General features: G+C 40.9%; 1 protein-coding gene across 2 annotated transcripts in view; it reads left to right on the top strand.

Annotated features, from left to right (window-relative positions):
- The first annotated feature begins 13,330 nt into the window (after window positions 1-13,330).
- Window positions 13,331-22,460, top strand: part of SLC37A2 (solute carrier family 37 member 2) — a 33,833-nt gene continuing 24,703 nt past the window's right edge. For both annotated transcript variants that reach the window (XM_042477320.1, XM_042477319.1), the window contains exons 1-2: window positions 13,331-13,535; window positions 21,659-21,740. In XM_042477320.1, the coding sequence (XP_042333254.1) occupies window positions 13,477-13,535; window positions 21,659-21,740 (141 nt within the window). In that variant the 5' untranslated portion in view covers window positions 13,331-13,476. The remainder of the gene's footprint in view (window positions 13,536-21,658; window positions 21,741-22,460) is intronic.

Below are 22,460 nucleotides of genomic sequence, written 5' to 3'. Positions count from 1 at the left end.
GGGAATCACTCCTCCTTACTTAGGGTCACACAGTACATATATACTGTACCCACTCTCTTCCAAGTTAGCATTCTCTGTAGATGCCAGCCACAGATGCTGGCAAAACATTATAGCTGTCTTATCTACTGCTCTTCAGACCCTTCCAAGTAATATTTCTAATGTTTATATGGCAAGCACCAACAGGCAAGAGAGCTGAGCCAACACAGTCTAAACCAGTTTTTATGAGCTTTTACTGTAACTGTTTTGAATTTGATGCTGTTAACAATCTTGAATTTCCATTGTGGAAATGAAAGGTAAGGATTACATTGGATTAAGCAAATAAATACAGTTTCCAACTGCAGAGTGCTGCTCACACTTGGCGTAACTGATCCTAACTCAACGCCCTTGCTTAAATGCTCAGGTTTTCACAGAGTATAGTGAATCCCACATTTATTATTGGTTGCAGAGCTTGAGAAAGTTACGTTGGACTGTTACAGACTGCCAAAATAAAGCTGCTTCGGGTCTCTTTGGAGGCATGCTATTTAAATGATGCGTGGGTCCTAAGAGTCCGGAGGTCGCGCCAAAGCCACACTCCATTCCTAAGCACTGGAGTGTAGTATTGGTGCAGCTTCTGGATTCTTAGGATGCATGCATCATTTAAACAGCATGCCTCCAAAGAGACCCGAAGCAGCATTATTTGGGCAGTCTGTAGCAGGCCTTTGTTAAGACTACCATGATTGCCAGCAGTGCTGGCTGAAGGGTTCTAGGAGATGTTGCCCCCAAACCCTAATTTTTCCAAGGTCTGATTTTGTTCTCTTTTTACAGAAAAGGGGATAAAAGCCCTTCTTTGTCAATAAAGTCCACCCAAAGAGAATTCCCAGGGTATCCCCTTAGAGTCCAAAGGTAGCTACAGGCATCTTTAATCAAGATGCAAATTTTCCTCCTAGCGCTTTCTGAAACTTGATTTTCAATTGCTCTGTTCTTGTGTTCTGGAGAAACCATTTATCTCTCTAATGTGGTTCCCTACTGGCACTAATTAGCCGATAACTTTAGCAATTTGCGTCAGTGGGAGCAAGGAACAACTAATAAAGCATTTAAGGTACACAGGGACAATACTTTTTACATAGGGTCAACTCTACTAAGTCTCACCATGTGCAAGTCACACACACAACAACCAAAACAGGACTTTAGCGCAACCTGGAAGACATCCTCAAAGAAATGTAATGACAAATTTATTGTTGTCAGAATTCCAGAGTTCATGTACTTACAATGAATATCATATACAGTATTTCCACTGTTCTATCACAAAAGGTCCCTCAGTTTGTATCGTCATTCAGATTGATTGCTGCCACAGTAAACTAGTCAATCTGGGTTCATAGTGAAAACTAATTTTTCTAATACGTTTCCAGTGTTGTGTGTTTTCATGTGTTCATCAAATTGCCGCCAGGAGGCATTGCTTAACAAAAGCCATTTGATTAAAAAAAAGGGACTGCTTCTATTTCTTGCAATGGGTTACAAACAGCTGAGATATATAATTAAAAAGAAAAAAGAAAAGTCATGGCTCCTGGAAGGGAACAAAGTAGCCAGTCTTACCTGTATAGGTCCAAATGGGTTTTTAGTAAACTCATTCCCTGTACATTTCCTTTCTAGTATCTGTATGATTTTAATAAGAGCTATGGTTTGCATTGCAAGGAGAAAAAGATAGCTTTGCCTGTGCTGAAACATACCAAATTCTCTCTTTGTAGGAATTCTTAACGGAGGGTGTATAGTAAGGGTGGAGGACACATCGGACTGCCGCTCTCCTCATCCTGATACTGACTAGGGTCAATGAATTTTGCAAGATTCATAGAGCCATGAAATCTCCATTTATAGTCGGTAGGTTACGTAGTGACAAAAACTGGTCCTTGACCCACTCATTCAGTTATTCATATCAACCCTAAAGGTGCTCCCTGTAGACTATGAGTGGAGATTTCCTGGCCCTCCTGATGCTGCAACATTAACCCAGAATTCCTATGAGTAAGTAAAGAGTGTTTCAACACAAACCCTATGGAGGAGCTTAAATACTTTAAAGGCAGCAGATCCCATCTGATCTTGGAAGCTAATCAGAAACAAACACAAAATACCCCACGGGCTGCACATTATTACGGTTACTCTTCAGCTTTAATCCTGGTGGTCAGTCCTGGAAGGAAATACCTGCTTTGAGCAGAAGAACGACAAGAGAATTCATCTCCAAGAATTAGTTCATATAAGTGTAAATCTGGACAAATGTAGATGTCTGATAAGGAGCTTTATGCTGCCTTTGACCTTCTTAACATGGAACTCTGTAGTCATGATAGCATCGCAGCTAGATCTTGATATCAGATGGCATTCTGCTTGCTTGTGACTTGGATCTTCATAAATGATCTTACATGTGCATAAAGTTGGAGTAGTTTTGCAGTATCCACATCCCACATGTTACAACATACAAGTGTCCATTGCACAATATAGCCAGTGGACTGACTACTGGGCCATGGGCACCAAGGTGCATCGGGACACTCCCTAATGGCCATCCAGATACCAATTAGCAAGTGCCATGGAATAACAGGAGCACCTCATGTACAGATATGCTTGATTCAGATCCTTGTAATTCACTAACAGAGTTTTGTTACGTAGCTACAGATTCATAAAGTTACAAAACGTAGACGGTGATGTAGAAATCTCAGCCATAGTCTACAAAGCTTTTTGAGTTTCTTGATATCTTTTGTAGTATTCATGGTAGCACAAAATAATAAATGGAAGTTTTGCTGTTACATAACCATTATCTGTTGGAGGCTGGGTGTTTCTTTGTTCATATTCAAGGATGGGCAATAAATCATGTAATGAGTGCTTACATTCTTCTAACAAGATGGACAACTTTTAATAGCAGTATAATAGCGGGTTAACCTTATAACTTGTTTTGCAGCTGTGTCACAGGTTCACTGTATGCTGTTTGATCATACCCTTGATTTCTAATGTTCAGGTACAGCTACTGATCCTGATGTAACCAAAGTAGCACTCACTGTGCATGAAAATGGAGGAATCAGCAGACCTGGGAGAAGCTTATGTTCTGAGCATGTTAAGTGGCCATGCAATGCTGACTGGCCATTGAGTAAAGATGGAGAATGGGGTCGGAGAGGGGCTGGAATAGAGAATCTTAGGGAAAAGCTTCATTGGACTAGGGCTTCAGAAGACCAGGATTCAAAGACATCTTCTATACTCCTGTGCTTAGGTCTTGCAAATTCATACTTCTTGTGACCTCCTTCATTGAGTCTATTCATCTAGCTTGTGGTCTTCCACTCTTTCTATTTCCCTCCACCTTTCCTAGCAAGGAACCAAACAAACAACAAATGGCAAAGATAAATCACAATGTCAGGAGCGCTATGGTGGATCAGGTTTTCCCCACTGCTCACATTTCTTCCCCAAATGAAGGCACATTTCACTAGCACTGGAGGCACATTTTTCAAATAAAAGGAATGGACACATGTCCTGCTGTGCTTCTTACAAATCTGTGTTCAGGTGTCTTTGATTGACAGTAGTGCAAATCAAGCCTTCTATAGCTAGCTGTATGGATGCTTCCTGAATTATGTAATGCCTCACGTGTGTATATGGAATATAAAAAGACATCAGGGGAGGTGGGAAGAGGGCATGCTGAGAGTTTCAGTAGCGACACTGAAAACTATCGATAACGATTATGAGTGTGGTTTCACTTGGTCTCTGGGATACAGAATAACAACTTGGTCATGTTATACAACCTCTTGCTAATAAATCTAAGAGTTACAGAAGACCAGAAGGAAAGAAGCATTATAAAGATAATAAATACATCAGTATTTTACATTGTAGATAGACTAAACATTGTTACAGTGGGAAGTTCCTCTGCCAGCTCTTTAAGTTTTCAAGGCCTCAGCCTCAGGTGGTTGTCCTTAGGCAGAGTGAGGCAGCTGCCTCAATGGTAGTAAATGGATGGGGAGTGGAGAGCAGTGGCAAGGGGTTAGAGAACTGAGTGGTGTGTCCTGTGAGGCCCAACCTGCAACCCATAAACTGATTTTCTTTTCTCATACCTTCTGACTCTCTCACTTTGGCTAGGACAGTCCCGGTCGATCTTTTTCATCTGCTTTTAAAATGTCCCGATTTCTTTCCCTTCTTCCCGCTTTCCCTTTTCATCCCTGGCTTGTTCATTTGCTGCAAATGGAATTCAAAATGTGAATTTTACCACTACACCACTGATCCTAGCACTCAACTGAATTTGCAGTGTGTGCCATTAGTTGTCATGATTTTGCATTCCGAACCGAGGAATTGCAAATCTTAGAGGCATCCCCAGTTACAGTCAGAAGAGGAGGTACATGGAGTTTATGGAGGCACATTGGACCACAGTGAGTTCACCTTAGCTGTCGATCAATTTTTATATTTATATGGGTACATCATACTGAGAGTGGAACCTTCTTGAGTAGCCAAGAAAGACGAGCAGGAGATAATAAACATCCTCTATGTTCCCATTAATGAACTGCAGGCTACAGGTTGGAAAGAATTTAAAGAAGAACAATTTGACAGTCTTCATCCTTCCCGAGAAATCTCAGAAAGTATTGTAACTGCTTTACTGCAAATGCTCACTTGAAATTGTAGTGAACTGAGTCAGTTCTTAACTTACCCAAGATTTTATCTGAGCCAGAGAAGATGCCAAGGTCTATCTTGCCATCCACCTTCACCAAGTTAAGAGCTTGATAAGGTCTACTTTAATTTTGACTCAGAAAGAAAAAAGAATGTGGCTTATTCTAAACCAATCCAAGGAAAGTAAATGTTACGCAGATAGTTTCCCCTGTTATCACTCTATCCTACCAATCTTAGTTGATCCAAATATCTGTAGTCAAATTTTTAACTGATACTGGCTATTTGCAGCATATAACTCTCTTGTGGCAAAAGCTCCACTGATCACTGGTTTGTTTCTTGGCACAATTCAAGTGCTGGATATCTTTCCATAGATACATGAAGGTGGAATACTGTGTCTAGTTCTGGGCACCACAATTCAAAAGGGATATTGTCAAGCTGCAGTGTATCAAAAGGAGGGTGGAAGGTCTTGAAACCATGCCCTATGAGAAGCAACATGGTAGGGTGGGTATATTTAGCCAGGAGAAAAGAAGGCTAAGACGTAGTACGATAGTCCTGTTTAAATATTTGGAAGGATGTCATATTGAGGATGGAGCAAGCTTGTTTTCTGCAGCTAGATGGAATATGACCTGGAACAATAGATTCAAACTACAGGGAAAGAAATTCCACCTCAACATTGAGAAGAATTGACAGTAAGGTCTGTGTGACAGTGGAACATGTTCCCTCAGAGGGTGGTGGCATCTCCTTTGGAGGTTTTTAATCACAGGCTGGATGGCCATCTGTTTGGAGTACTGTGATTGTGTGTTTCTGCATGGCAGGGGGTTGGTCTCTTCCAAGTCTATGTTTCTTTGATTCTAAGACTTTTTTAACAGGTCTTTGAGAGCTGATGGCTCTTTTGAAAGGGTCACCTTTCACAGTCTTTTTTTTTTAATCATCATGTTTTTAACTGCTTGCTACAGCAGAACTGCACTTTGGCCATTCTTGCTGACTTCAAAACTTTCTGCTTTGACAATCTGCCTTCCAGTACAGAAGCGCCAAGAACAGGGATGGTCCACTTGAAACCTTTGAGAAGCTATTGGATTGCAACACCTGCAGTTCATTCCCATTAGATAAACTGGACATAACTGATGGAAGTGGAACCACCACAACATTGAGGGGAACACAAATTGCCCACCCCTACACTAAAGACTTAGGAAGAAGCTGCTTTTCTCATACCAGGTCAGCTGGGATGCTATGATAGGCTACATGTCACATATTTTGTGCTGTTGGCATACTCAGAATAGAGGTGGAAATGCTCACTACAATGTGTACGCCACATTTGCAAATTCCTCTTTGTCATCAGTAAGAACAACTTTAAATCCTACATTTATTTATTTATTTAAAGCACCTGTCCATATAACTTTATTGGAGCGTATCAAAAGTACCTGAATGTTCTCAGGGGCCTGAGATAATAGAATGAAGGTCTTTTCTATAAAAACCTGAACCCAATCACACTTCTCTTGGGGCACCCAGGCTAAGTTTCACCTGGGCCTCTAGATGTATTGATTTCGTGGAAATGGCCCATTTCATTCAACGGCTAAAAAGATTTCACTTGGCAGTTGAAGAAAAGCAAGAAAGGAGCCATCCTAGCTTCCCTAGGAAAGGTGTTCCAAAGTCTAGGAGCAGCCAGCAAGAGGTCCTCTCTCTTGTAATGATGATTTATTTCTATTCTGCCTTTTCCCCATGGAATCAAAGCAGATTACAACAAGAACATTAGATACAAAAAATAATATCACTCATCAAATGTGCCTGAGAATAATGGGCTTAGCTACTAATGCTCTCTCATTGGTGGCCACTCCATGAGAGGTATCCTTTCCGCACTGAGAACAACTGTACACTGACTTTGGCCTATGCAAAAACATGAAGGCATTACTTTTGTTGTTAATAAGAACTTATTAAATTAAAATTATCATATTTCTTTATAAATGTGCTTCAAATAACTTTGAATTTTAAAAATGATTTTTAAAAAATGAACATAATGGATTCAGTCGTCTTTATCTAACACAGAAGGGTTCTATTTCTTTTTTTGTATCAGTTACAGATAGAATTGGGCAATTAGGGAAGGGAAGCATTTTCTCTATGTGTCCATATTAGAAATGCTGTTCTATCTCACCTCTCTTGGGCTTTTTCAGGCTACTAACTTTTGATGATTTATTTTCAAAGATGACCAAGATGTTATGAGATGAATTGGCATGTGTTATAGAATGATATGACAATGTGATAAGATAAGAAAGTCAGATACTGTTTCTCCCCCCCCCCCCCCTGCCTTCTTCCTTTTTTCTTTTTTACTTTGTAAAAATGGATATATTGTACCTTTCAAGGCCAGTTATTCAGAGTGATAGAATTCATGCAGCGCATGTGATAAAGATCAAGGTCTGGATATTGTGCAATACAGAGAGGAAGGAGACAATGTAAATGTTAATATAATTTTACTATTTATTCCTAAATTTCCTTGGGTCTCATTAACAAGAAAAAGGAGGAAAAAACAAATAAGGGTTTCCTTGACAAGATTTGTTTAGACAGGATTTGCCATTGCCATCCCCGACAGTTTAGACAGTGTGACATTTAATCTGTACTGAGAAGCAGAGGAGAGCAGTTTTGAGGATGGGAAAACTTGGGAGCAATCTAATGCAATCCTTTGGCATTCAAACCTCTTTGGAAGAAAGATGGCCTTTAAAGAATGTAATACATAAAAATAAGAAAGTAGTAAGGGTTCTGGTGCTTTGTTTCCAGCATTTAAACCAGGTAACAATAGAATTGCCAGTACTTTCTTCAGTATATACTAAGAAGTGCTCGTTCTGACTTTACATTCCAATAAAAACAAGAATGTAGAATTGTATAAAAACAGGGATGCAAAATCAAATGAGCCACGATCAAAGATTGAAGGAGAGCCTTCAGTCAAGTCAGGTGTCTATCTGGAATCCGCTCAGGTGGATATGCTTTGGGTAGTACTAATGTTCCTGTTGCTTAACAACAATTTCATGTTACTGAACTCTGCCCTTTACCCTGTAGTTATTTAATCACCTTTATGAGTATCCTTATCAAGGGCTTTTGGGAGATTCAAGTAAGCTCACCTTTGGCTACTTTAACTCACATTTATTTATGTGTTTATTTAAAGTCTCAACACTATTATGACATACACACACATGTGCACATATGCATACATGCACATAATTATACAGCCTCTTGCCAGGTACTATATGGTTTGCAAGCTTCGTTCTTACCCTTTTCAGGGCCTATTGTTGGCCTGTAATGTAAGGCCCATAAGGGGAAAGAAGGGACAGTGTATATGAAAGAGCCAATTCCAATTGTTCCCTCAGCAAAGCAGGTCTTCTTGTGTACTAATTTCACCTAGGAGTTTATCACATGGAAGTGCCCAAATCCCATGAATAAACGAGGGTTAAATCCAGGAATATCTTGCAAAAATGGGATTGTTTTCAGACAATGTCCTCTTATGTCGCCATTATCCCGGACTTAATCTGTGAATTAAAGACCCGTTTCATCCGCTTTTGGCCACTTTTTACATTCGGGAAAATCCCCAAAGTAAAAAGAGGTGCATTTTGGTCACTTTAACCACAGGTTAAGTCTGGGATAATGGCAACATCGAGGGATGTTGTCTGAAAACAATCCTGCTTTTGCGGGATATTCCCGGATTTAATCCCTATTTATTCACATGATTTGGGCATTTTGCCTCCCGTTTGATAAACACTCACCTTGGTTCTACCTCCAAAACTTTTGATACTGTGGAAGACTAATTGTTTCATCTGGCTGAAAAACAATTAGGTCAGCAATGGGAACATGGACATACAGGGACATGATGCCCAGGTGAATACAACGTCACATTGGGTGCAGTGCGCACAGATCAATTTTTGTGTATATATAGATAGCCTGTCTTCTTGTACATGCATGTCTTTCTTTTACCCAGACTTTTGAATTAGCAAGCAAGTCTGTTGGTTCTACAAAACAGCATTTAATAGCTTTTATGTAACGTTACCCCGTGTGATAAGATTCCTTCCAGCCAAGCCCTATTTGTTTGATCAATATTGACACATTTAAACAATCTCACTAATTAAATAATTCAAGATGTGATAGCACCTGAAAGAGTGCGGATTAAGATGACAACCAGTTCCACTGGACACAAGCCAATTCCTGTCGCAAGCCTTCAGGCCTGAGCTGTTGATTTCATATGTGAGAAGAATATGGAGAGGCTAGTTTTGGATTGGAGCTCTGGTGAGTTTTGGGAACTGCAGTCCCAAAAGTAACCCTTTAAAGTACTACATTTGTAAATTTGGCCTACCATGCTAGAGTAAAACTCACCTTGACAAGTTTACTAGTCAAGTATACTAATCAGAATATTAGTATTCTGTATACTTTGTCTAGAATACACCGATTTCACCTAATATTTAAATCAATCCAATTTGCTAACACAAATCTCTACTAGTCTGATTATGTGAGAGTGGGCATCACAGGGACATACAGTTAGATTCGGCCAGTTATGTTTGGAGTGAACATACTGAAATCAATGGGATACATTTGCTACTGATTCCTGCATTGGAAGAGGTGGGCTAACCTTTAGTATACCTTCCAGCTCTATAATTCTATCATCATTTGATTCATCTCAAATGTTGATCTAAGGCCTATGAGAGGTGCTTCAATTAACTTTTAAGGTTTCTATGGCCACTCAATTATTGCAGGATCAACAAGCATGTGTTTTCTGAAATAAAATCAAATAACACTAGACCAATCAATTAATTAATAAAATAGGAAAACATCTCTTTTACAATACCAAAGGAAGCTAGCAGTAATAGTACTAACAGTCTGTTAGTAGTACTAATAGATTGTTAGTAGTACTAACAGTCAAGATCAGACCCAGATAAACAGACTTTTAAAAAATAATTGTTAGTACTGAATATCAACTGCAACAATCTCAAGTTCCTTACATCCCTCAGTTTCCCAACATGACCTAATTTAACATGTGTATAAGAAAACCCTATGAAATTTGTGGGGTCACTATATGTTAACTGGCAACTTGCAGGTACATACCGTATTTGCAGGCACTCTCATGTCATAGCCTTTCATGATCTATGCAGTCAAAGGCTTTGCTATAGTCTATAAAGCACATGCTGATTTTCTCTGGTGCGTTCCATTAGCCATCATATGGACAGGGGGTCTTGGAGATGTCTCATCCATAGGATCGCCATGGGTTGAAATCCACTTGAGGGTAGTTAACAACAACAAAGAGTTCTTTCCCTTTAAACTGAATTTGAACCAAACACTCATTCACATAGAGGATTGCCCTTTGACAGGCCTTCAAACAGAGAATTAAAAGAGGGCATCTCAGAGTAGGATGATTTTATCCCAATTTTTGTATAACACTGTAGAAGGGGAAACCAATATTTCAGTTAATTCATCCCCTTGCTCATAATCCAGGCTGAGGTCCTCCAAGGTGGCTGTGGGCAAGTGAAAAACCTGTCCTTTTTTCTCACCTGTCTACAGAATGGGACAAATATTTGCAGATAGCTTACCGAGAACAGAATGGAGTGCACTCACTTTATCTCCAGATAGGTTATCAAGATCTGGAGGGAATGCCTATGTAATATATTGGAGCAGATGTTAGGATACTGGAACATCATGTGCATGAAATTTATCAATAAGAGGAAGGCAGGAATCAGAATATCTTATTACAAGAGCATTCAAAATACTGTAAAGCTGTAGCAAGAGAGGGGGGAGAAAAGTGCTCAGTTAGGGATTACATTCCTGTTGTCCAAATGTTCACTTTCTTAAAAAGAGGAGAGAGGTAGAGTCCAAGATGTCTACAAATGAGTTTTTCATCTTTTCTCTAAACCTCTGACTATTTTGGAGCATAGCTCATGCTCATTTTAACCAACCCTTCCTAGATATAAACATCTACATTTCCATTTAGATGCTATTTTGGTCCTTGCTGTGAGCAGTGTTAATCACACATTCGTTATTTTTGACTTGTAACGTCCTCCATGTAGACTAAAAGAGGAATTAGTGGATTTAAGAGAGCTCATGCCATATAATCTCCTACAGTTAAAAGTAAACACTTTCAAGAGCTTACTGTACATGCTTATTTGAAAGAATGCCCTTTTGAACTTAATAGTTCAACTCCTTGGAACTTGATGGTTGCTCTAATGTCACCCTGGGTGAATGTGAAAACGGCTATCCAGGTTTTTGAACCTAGTTGTGGTACTGGGTTGAAAACCTTAGATAGCTCCTTTAAAGTTTGGATTAAAACCCAGAGTGGATTCACTGACCAACTGAGATTTGAGCCACCAGCTGCCACTGCCTCTCAAGGAAAATGAATTGTTGGTATAATTATTAAAATGCTGGTATAATTATTAAAGTTGTTAAAATATTTAGGTCCCAGACTCTGTCTAAAGATCTCAGGTTAGAATATGATAAAATCAACTTGATAAATTGTCAATGAAATCCACCTGATACATGTGCTTATGTGCTTGTGTCCAGTCGCCTGTTGACTTATGGTGGCCCTATGACAGGGTGACCAGATGTCCTCCTTTTCCAAAATATGTCCTGTATTACAACCCACTGTCCAGGAGGAATTCCAAAATGTCCTCCATTTTGAGCATGTCTAAGAAGCATGACTTTATATGTATATTAGTGTGTTTAGCTTTTATTTAGTAATGTCCTACATTTTTCTTGAATGTCCTACATTTCACCGTGTGTTGTCCTCCTTTGAGGCTAGGTCACCCTGACCTATGAAGATATTAATATCCTGCCTTTCCTCAACTGCTCTGTTCTGGTCCTACAGGTTCACATCAGTGACCTCCCTGGCGGAGTCTAACCATCTGGCACATGGTCTTCCTCTGTTTCTACTGCCTTCCACCTTTCCTAACATTGTTGTCTTTTCCAATGAGTCATGCCCTCATGATGCGGCCAAAGTATGACAGTCTCAGTTTCACCATCTTGGCTTCCAGGCAGAATTCAGGCTTGACCTGTTCTAGGTACCATTTGTTTGTCTTTTTGGCTATCCATGGTATCCTTAGCAGCCTTCTCCTTTCTGGGCTTTCTGGAAAGGTAAAGGGAAGCAGAAAGAGAGGAAGACTACAGGCCAAATGGATGAATAGAATCTTTATTATAGTCATAGACCAACACAGCCAAATGGATGGACTCAATCGGGGAGGTCATAGGCCTGAATTTGGAGGACCTGAGCAGAGCAGTGGAGGACAGAGGGGTCTTGGAGGTGTCTCATCCACAGGGTCACCATGAATCGGTTTTGACTCAAGGGCCTTTTCCAATGATGCACAGAGGAAAATCAGGGCATGTGTGGCCAGGCAACATGATTCAGATGATTCAACCAGGAAGAAGAGGGAAGCTAGGTGAGGCTGAAGCAGTCAGGCTAGGATCAGGCTTATCAGATGTCCTAACAGAGTATATCAAGGCACAGCAAAATGTAGGACGTTCATGAAACATGTAGGACGCACCCAAAGAAAAAGCTTAAATGTAAAGCCATGCTTCTTCACCAGGGTCAAAATGGAGGGCCTGTTTATGTACCTCCTGGACAGAAAGGAGGACCATATCTGATCACACCGAGCCTGAGATCCTTGGAATGCCCACTTCTTTTTGCCCCTTGAAGTCAGTGGTGTCACTAGGGAGGTTGTGGGGGGTGCGGACCTAAGGTAACCCCACTGCTCCTCAAACACCTGCCTTTGGGTAGAGATGGGCTGTGACATCCATCTGCTTCCCTTTAAACTGCTTTAAGGGATGGCGGGAGGAGGGTGAAGCTCAGTGGGAGAAGAAAGGAGAGGCCTTAGCATGTTTAAAAATTAATTTTTCAAATTTCAAAATTTTTAATTTAATTTTTTAATTTAATTTTTAATTTAATTTTTTAATTTAATTTTTAAATGAAATTTTAATTTTTAAAAAATTATTTTAAAATTTTATTTCATAACATCACATTTTAACCAAATCTCCGCTAAACACATTCAGGTTGCGCACACGCTGTTGCAGTTTGAAGGTATAACTTCAATTTTGCTAGTCAGTTATGTCATCACAATGTATTAGCATGACACTCCGGGGTAGATGGGGATGACGAATGGTGAGGGACATTAGTGCCAAAAGAGCATGGCTAAGGATTCTGGGTGGTGGGAAGTGGGACGTCAACGTGTGTGTGTGTGTGTGTGTGTGTGTGTGACACTGACCGGGAGGTACTAGAACAAATGACAGTACCTGCCCATTGGGAAACCATACTTGCCCATAGAGAATCATTTATGGATTCCTCTTTCTTTCTTTCTTTTTTGGTGTTGAATGTTTTAGAAACTCAGCTTTTATATTCCCTATGGGCAACTATTCTCCAATGATTCCCTATGGATAAGTATTCTCCTATTATTCCCTATGGGCAACTATTCTCCAATGATTCCCTATGGACAAGTATTCTCCTATTATTTCCTATGGACAAGTATTCTACAATGATTTCTTAGGGGCAACTATATTCCTATTATTCCCTATAGGAGACTATTCCCCAATGATTCCCTATGGGCAACTCCCAGAACCCCATTGCATGGAGCCAGGGCAGTTAACGCGCTCTCAAACCGTGTTATCCCTGCTGTGCGGATGGGCTGCAAGTGGAGGGCTGCCGGGGGCCTGAGGAGGGCAGCAGATGGCCTGCTTTTCCCCGAAGGGAGGAGCATCCCTGCCTTGCCTTCCCTGCCTTGCCTTGGCTGGGTCCTCCTCCTCCCTTGGCCCTCCTCCCTCCTTGCCCTCCATCCCGGCCTGTGCCCATCAGCGGGGCATTTAAATGGCATCGGGGCTCCCTGCTGCTGGCACTTGGCTGGCACTTCTGTCCCTGGGTCCAGCATGAAGGCCATCCCGGCGCCGGGCATCCGCTTCATCCGCTCCTTCTCCCGGGAGAGCTGGTAAGGCAGGCCCCGTCCCTCCCTCGCCTTCTCCGCTTCCCTGGATCCCGAGAGAGAAAGAGAGAGAGAGAGAGAGCAGCCAAGGCCAGGAGGGCAAGGGAGGGAGGGATGCCTCTCCTGGCCCCTTTGGAGCCTCTCTGCCCTGGGCTTCTTTCTTAATGGATCAACCCAGATCGTCCCTGGTCCCCTCCCTCCATCCCTCCCCTTTGTCCTGCAATTCACAAAAACAAGGCTATCTTTGATGGATCGATCCAAATCATCCCTGGTTCCCCTCCTCCCCTTGGTTCCAACATTCGCAAAAACAAGGTTATCTTTAAGGGATCAACCAAACAGTCCTTGGCTCCTCTCTCCTTTTGTCCCAAAATTCAATACCTTATTTTTAATGGATCAACCCACATGGTCCCTGATCCCTCTCTCCTCTGCCCTGGAACCCACAAAACAGGGATCCCTTTCTTGGATCCACCCAAATCATCCCTGGTTCCCCTCCCCCTTTCATCTAAAATCCACAAACAAACCAGGGATATCTTGGATGGATCAAGCCAGGAAGTCCCTGGTTCCGCTCTCCTTTGTCCTGAAATTCCCCCAAACAGGGATCCCTTTCTTGGACCCACCCAAATGCTCAGTCTACCTCTGGCAAGTCTGTTGTGGCATTTGGGTGGGTCCAAGAAAGGGATCCCTGTTTGGGGGCTTGGGATGTCCTTGTCCTTTGCTGCAGAGCCAACTGGGCTCCTCTTGGACGTGTCTCCTTTGTTCTCTTCTCCAAAACAAAGAGCACACTGACTTGGAGGAACAAGGCTGATCTGTGCAGGGAGATGCTGGGCAAAAGTCTGTGGTGCATCATTCATGCATGTTGTGCATCATGCTCCTCAAGGTTTCAGGGTCAAGACCAGGCACTCTCCGCATGATGTGGCCAAAGTACGACAGCCTCGGTCTTGTCATCTTGGCTTCCAGGGAGATTTCTGGCTTGATCTGCTCTAGGACCCATTTCTGTGACTTCTTGGCTGTTGCTGGTAATCTCAACACTCTTCTCAAATGAATTAATTCTCTTCCTATCCGCTTTCTTAACTATCCAACTCTCACATCCATCCAGGGCAATAGGGAATGCAGTGACTTGTATGAGTCTAACTTTTGTGCTCAGTTGTCCACACTGCAGAAATAGCCCAGTTTGGCACTGCTTTAACTGCCCTGGCTCAATGCTATGGAATTCTGGGAACTGGAGCTTGTTGGAGCTCTGCTCCACTCCGAGGCCACAATAAACTCCAATTCCCAAAATCCCATAGCATTGAGCAGTCAAGGTGGTGTCAAACTGGGTTATTTGTGCAGTGCAGGTGGACCCCTTGTTGTTGGGTAGGAATCAAAGATGTTTTCCTCGAGTGCATGTTTAAATCATTGTGGGGTGAGGCTGGGGGCTCTTGGGTCTGCAGTTTGGAAACCTGCCTTGCTCTGGGGCCACAACAAACTCCAGTTCCCAGAATTCCAGAGCATTGAGCTACAGCAGCTAGAATTCTGTTTGAAAATTCTTCTCTTTTGGTCAGCCTTTTGCTCCACGGCTTTAGCAAGAGGTAGATATATTCAATAGTTTTCCTTCTGGCACCCTTCACCATGAATCTGGAACAATGAGGCTGAAGTGGGAGAGTGGATTTGGCTGCATTTGTAGGGCTGGCTTAGACAAGAATCTTAGAAACCAGGCAACCTCTGACATTTCAGGATTTCATTGCGCAAGTGTGCTTTGCAGCATGTGGGAATGGGTCATGAGTCATGGAAATTCATCTGAATTAATCTCCTCTTCCAGGAGCAATGTACAGTGACTGCAGTGTAGGGTTCTATGTAGCTTAGCTCTTAACCATGTTGTCTTCATGCTTCTTTGCATACAGCAGGAGTAGGAATTATGTGATCCTCCAAATGTTGCTGGACTACAGCTCCCAGCATTCTTCATCTTTGGCTATGATGGCCAGGGCTGCTAGAGGACCAACACTGATTTTATTCACTAGAGAGAGTAGCATGATTCTTATGAAGGAAATACGCATGATTCACATTGCTCTGAATCCATCCATCCATCACTTTATTTACATCCTGCCTTTCTGAGACTTAAGGCAGCTTACAAAAAGGCAGAAAAGACAATCAAACATATATAGTTAGAAACATACTAAATTAATAAAACATACACAGTTAGAAACATACTAAATCAAGGTTAAAGCAGCATTAAAGAACAACAGAATTAAAACCATTTAAAGCCTTATTTTAAAAGAAAGATTAAAAACAGTACAGCACCATAAAAAGCCCCTTCTTAAAAGGTCCTTTTATTAGTCCCAGGTAAAATCAACTCATTTGAAATAGGGTGTTGGAGGAGAGTTCTTCAGCTACCATAGACTGCCCAAATGACCATTAAATGTATCCTAGGCTATTGTATTTTGAATGTGTCATGAGACCACATGTCCTAGAAGAAAAGAAGTTATTGCTTGGTAAAGTAGGAGGCAGTAAGAAAAGAGGAACACTTCATTACATGAATGAGCTCAAATCAAGGAATTCATAGCCCTGGGCCTGCAAGACCTGAATAGAGAGCTGTTGATGATCTTGGAGGTCTCTGGTTCATAGAGTCTCCATAGGACACAAATGACTTGATGGCACTCAATTACAATAACAATAACACAGTAAATGCATTGAATCAATGGGATTTACCCTATCTGTTGACTCACCATCAGGACCATTAGGATTTAAGCCATAGTGCTGGCTTTTGTAGGAAGGATCTGTAACCAAGGTACTTGGCAGTTAAGTAATCAAAAGTGTTGTTGCTCTATTTACATTTTATACAAGAACCACCTTAAATGTTACTCTTGGACACACTGGTTGTTGTCCTGTGGGTTGGTTTCTAGAAGAGTACTTTGGCAATGCATCCTGCTCTGGGGTTCTAGTGAATGCATAGGACTTACAGTAGAGAAAATAAACTTTGCCCATTATTCTTTGGTCAGCAGTGTTTTATCTAGCTAATGTAGGTGTTGCAAGGCAAATGCATTCCCCTTTCTGTGTCATGGGCTGAAAGAGGTGGTGCTCATCTGGTTTAATGTATTCTGAAGAAGAGGAAATTCCATCAGGAGATAGCTAATCTGTCAGTTTAAGCACTTCAGTCCATAGCAGTGATATCCTTTATCAGCCAGTGCAGCAGATCCTTAATGAAATTACACTTGCCTTCTGAAGTTGAATTGTTTTACTCTGTTACTTGCATGCTTCTGCATTTCAGTCCCTTCCCATTCAAGTGGATACAAAAAACCACAGTAACACAAGTTCCGTTGTCCCTAATGGTGGTGCGACATTTGTGTGCCCCTGCCATTTGGAACAATGGGGCTTGCCGTCCGCAGATGCTCAACTTTATGGATGTCAAGCCTGCGTATGGCAAGGTACCACTGTATATAAATTTCTGCCAGCCTATTGGCTATTCTCAATTAGAGGAGAACTCTTAAACCAATTACTGAACAGTAAGTCAATACACAGCATTTAAATCCCATTAATTCAATGGGTGAATTCTAGTTAGAATTAATAATAGGATTCCAAATTGAGACCATACTCCTTCCATCTGGGCCATGCTGGTTTGGAAATTCTGAAACTGGTTATCTAAAAAGTAACCTTTCCAAGCTCTAGGGCAAAAAATCCTACAAAGTCCGAAGTTCAAGTTAGTAAGCCCCTGTAAGCCTTACACATTGGGGTTGTATTGCACAGGTTATCTGCCATGACCTGTCCTTTCATCCCCATGCATGACTTTCCGAGACTTGGTTTCCTTCTTGCAGTCTACATTCTTTGTCCATGCACCTACAACATGTCGTCTGTGCACATGACTGAGCAAACCAGATTCCTTTGTAATTGCAGGCCCGCCTTATTATTTGCCACTTCCTTCATTTGGGATACTCTAAAGAGGTTTGTTATAAGGAAAAAGTCTTATCAATTCACTATCAATTTTCCCCCTTTAAAGTAAAGGAGCAGTTGCAGTGGGTTTCTACACCAGGAGCATCCGGGGGTCAGAGAGATTGCCAAAAAGGAGGAGAAATAAACAAAACGGTTGGAAGTCTACAGTGCTTCAGTTTTTGATAAATGGCTAGTTTTGAAATTCAGTAGGGAGGAGTTGCAGACTATTTAAAAGATGGATTGTCACTCCTTGGGACTTCCAGCAAATGCAATTTACCCCACATTTTTGGACAGAAAAAGGGCAATCTATTTTAATAATAATAATAATAATAATAATAATAATAATAATAATAATTTATATCCCATCTTTCTCCCAATTCATTTATATCCCACTTTTCTCCCTCAAGGCAGCTAACATGATAACCTGGTATAAAGGAGAGACTTGGGAGGTATGGAAAAGAAGGCCCTGTTCCAAAAATCACCCAATGTCTCTGAACTGACAAATATCTACATGACTCACTTCAGGGACATCTCACAAAGAGAACAGGGAGAATCATTTTAAGCAAACACAAAAGTCAAATATACATGCATGCTTCATACTAACCTATAGCTGAAATGCAATATATGAAAGTACAGGAAACCAAACCAAACTGTACACATGCCAAAAATGCCTCAGTCTACAAAACGATTACAAATAATCGACCTGTAAAATTTTAAGGGTTTACCTTCTAAAACTTCTTTCTGCTGTTTTAAGAAAGATAGCTTTTGATACAGATCTTTGGACAATCCCTGCAGGTTGGTTTTAAATAGTATTATAATGATATGGACTTTCTTGTTCTGCACACATGCATCTGATCTACCACACTGACTTTGACATGTGCCATTCTATGCATGAATCTGTAGAAACTATACATGCACATGCCACTCTAGTACCTGTTTACATGTATCGGATTGTTTTAATATCCAGCAAGTATTGTTTTATACTGTAAGGATATATTTTTAATGGTTAAGTGTTAAGCAAATAATTTCTCTGTATGGTAAATAAGACAAGTGTATGGCAAATCTGATACGGTCCTTTTCTTCCAGACATCAGATTCCTGAATGTTGCTTTAACTGGGGATGGACTTGTAATTTCTAAACAGACGTGCTGTTTCAAAACTCTTCTGTTTACTGAAAGAGAGCACGTTTCTTTAAAAACATAAGGCAACCTTATCTATAGCAAAGTTTTTATAAAAGCGTAATAAAGCCATTTACAAGTTCTTGGGACACTGGCCAGCTGAACCAAAGGGAAGGGATAATACGAGATGTTCATTACAACAAGGCAACAGATAGGGCTGAAACATTTTCAAGTAAATCATTTGTGCCAAATTGTTCAAGAAGGTATGTTGGAGATAAGTTTTATTCTCTAGACTTGGTTCCATCCAGTGTGGTGTAGTGGTCAGAGCCATGGACTGGGTCAAGTATACAATGAGCCATAAAACCCATGGGGTGACCTTTGTCCAGCTGCTTTCTTAGCCTCAGAAGTATTGCATATTTGCTGTTAGAGTAGGAAGGAAAAGAGCCACGTACATTGATTTGATGTTATTGGAGGAAAGGAAGGTTATCTAAAATAGAGCTTTTAAACGTTTTTCTTTGCATTACAACTTCCCCAAAAGGCCATGCAGGCTGAGAGATTCTGGGAGTTGTGGTGTCAAAAAGCAACATTCCCCCAAATCTGATAATAATTACACATTTACATTAAGCAAATGACGCAGCTTTGCATAGACTATATCATTTCAGCATACCCTCCAACGTTTTATAGAGGAACATCAAGACATGTGAAGCCAAGCAACTTTAGAATGCGATCAAGATGGCAGAAGTTATTGACAAGGAAGAGCACACAAGCTAGGAAAAGACTACAGCAGTTTGCTTTTGCTTGAGTGTACTGACTGACTCATGTCAATAAGACTTCAAGGAAAACCCATCAATATAATCATAATCCAAGTTCACATTCCAACTACAAAAGCAGAAGAAGAAGAAATTGAAAGATTCTATACTGGTGACCAGGAGGAAATTGATCACACACTAAAATAGGACTTCTTATTACCTATGGACAATTGGGATGGAGTTAACATGGTCCATGCAATTGTATTTTCAATTTCTATGTATGGTTGTGCTAGCAGGGCAGTGAAGAAATCAGCTCATTTGAAAGGAGATGCTGAAGTTCTGTGATCCCGTGTGGACTGTTAAAAAGATAAATAAATGGGTCCTAGAGCAAATCAAGCCTGAACTCTCCCTAGAAGCCATGACTGCTAAACTGAGATTGCCATACTTTGGTCATATCATGAGACAATACCTGATAAAGTAAAAGGCAGTAGGAAAAGAGAAAGAACGCATTCCAGATGGACAGAGTCAAGCAAAGAAGTCATGGCCCTGAGTCTGCAAGACCTGAGGCAGCACTGTTGATGACAGGGTGACTTTGAGGTCTCTTAGCTTACTTGCTGTTCACCGCTATGATCTTTGGAATAGCGGTATATAAATAAAAACAAATTATAAGGTTACCATAAATTGGTAAACTAGATGGCAGTTAACAAAAGCAACCACTGAGAAGGGCAAAACTGTACTCCCTCCAGACTTGTAACCCAGGGATAAAGGGGAAAAGTGGGGAAAGAAAAGCGAAACTGGGACATTTTAAAAGCAGCTGATAGGTGAGATGACAGAGGACTAATAGGGACTGTCTCTATCAAATTGGGATAGTTTGTATATGTCTGGTTGGAATTTGGTAGGCTTAATTTTTTCCTGCTCTGGTTTGCTCCTGGATGTAGGAAACAAGCATGTCATGCACAAAGATTCAGACTTGGTCTTCCTCCCATTCTACCTTTCTTTGCAAGAGGCAGTTCATTCCCCTTCCCCATAAAGAAGTCTTGTGACAACTGCAACTTGAAGTAACAGATTTCAGAAAAGCGCATCACCATTTGATTCTGCTGCCCAGATCCATATTGTGGTAATATCTTTATTAGACAAGCCCAAAATCCTTTGTGCTAGATGTCAGAATTTCAGATAATTTTGTGCCTTTTAAATTGGTCTAATATAGGTATTACTACAATATGGACTTTGAAATTTGTCCTGTAATCAACATGGCATAATAATAATAATAATAATAATAATAATAATAATAATGGCTGCTCTGGCATTTAAATCTGCTGTGTTTGTGATTCTGAATCTTGCACATGGCACAATCAATATAGTGATTTAATAGAGTACTCTGAATCTAGCAATATCCTGGCCGGACATTATAAAATGCAATTGACCATTAACACTTCCAAAATACACATATATACTTGTACTTTTTGAAACCTTGCCTTTTCTTTCTGTCCTGAGGATCCCATCAGTCGGAGCCTCTTATGCTTCACTTTTGTTTTGAAACAGAAGTGAAATAGATAATGAAAAGCAAGCCAGAAGCACCTTCTGAGGTGTTTGAATAGAATAAGCTAAAAATTGACTACTGATTTTGAGACTTGCAGTCCAAAACCTAATTTGTTCCTGATTCTGCATGCAGAATCTCTTCCAGATTCTTGTGTAGCTTCCCCAAGCATGACCTTGATGAACTGGAGTGCTGTTCCTGGGCATATAGTCTTGATAAGTTAGGTCTTGTGAGGTGCTGATATTTTTGTTTCCTCTGAGGATGAAATGAGTGAGCCTTTGGCTGCAGAAAGCGGAGCAGAGTTACGCATGCATGGCTGAATTTCCACCACTGTTCTCATGTGACTTGGAAAACATGCTTATTTGTGTTGTGGTTCACTTATTTTGCTGAATGGAAAGATGTGGTCATAAGAAAAGGAGAAGCAAAGACAACCAGCTGGTTCGTTGACAGCATCTTCTGGGCACTGTAGCTGTAGATAATGTGCTTTACATGCAGAAGACCTCAGGTTTGATCCATGGCATCTCCAGGTAGGGATGGGAAAGAATCCAGCTTGAAAACTTGGACAACTATGGTGGCAAGTTAAAAACACTAAGCTAGAGCACAGCTTTGGAAAGTCAGGCATTAAAGTGGAATAATACCACTATAATTGTGTAGTGTAAATGTACCCATGGTGTTCTAATTAACAATACATTCCCATAAATCTGACAGATGCAAACATTAATCTAATCTTCTCATGAACTGGGTTAGTCTTCAGAGTTACTGCTACGTGTTCATTTTTTAAAAAATGATTCAAATCACCTTTCTTTTATATGGTCTCTTCTAGGTATCGGGGACTGATTCTTGTGTTGACATTCCTGTGCTATGCCACATTCCATCTCTCACGGAAGCCCATAAGTATTGTAAAGGTAAGTAGCATAAATCCTTGAAAGTCAGGAGATGTGTTCTTGCTCCAAAGGAAGCCCAAGTCTGCAATCCTGTAGGCCGAAAGTGTGGAACCTGCAGGTCTCTAGATTTTATCAATCCAGTTACCATCAGCCCCAGACTGCCTATGTGATGGGAACTGTTGTCCAGGAACATCTGGGAAGTCACAAGTCCCTCACCTCTGCTATATCCTGCTGTACTATTGAATATAGAGAGATTTACATCCAAGTAAATATTCATAGGTACATCTGAATGTGTAAGTGAACTGAATTGTATTCTCCATTGATTAACTATTTGACAGTCCTGTACTGTATCTAAGAATCTGAAGTGAAATACAGACAATAAAACTATGAAAGCCTTCAACTCTACATATTTTAGAATGATTTTAAACAATCCAATGAGAGAAAACCTTTATTTGTTTTCCCCTCTTACTTCTTCTAATGTTTCCTTACCCCGTTTCCTAGATTGTTGAGTTTATCGCATGGGGCATAAACCGTTCCCCAGCGCGTTCTAACGGGGACGAGCGTGGGCGCGCATGAGCGTGATGGGCACCGGATGGGGCCCAAAATGCGACTTTATCGCATGGGGAACGCCGCCGCCGTGCGTTCCCATTGCGTCCCAATTCTGTTCCAGAGGGCGCCATTTCGGGGACTGTTTCAAAGCGTCCCAGAAATGGCGCCCTCTGGAAACAGAAGGACGCAATG

The sequence above is a fragment of the Sceloporus undulatus genome, chromosome 6, assembly GCF_019175285.1.
Source record: "Sceloporus undulatus isolate JIND9_A2432 ecotype Alabama chromosome 6, SceUnd_v1.1, whole genome shotgun sequence".
Lineage (NCBI taxonomy): Eukaryota > Metazoa > Chordata > Lepidosauria > Squamata > Phrynosomatidae > Sceloporus > Sceloporus undulatus.
The sequence above is the reverse complement of the archived record's forward strand: the minus strand, read 5'-3'. Positions and strand labels throughout refer to the sequence as shown.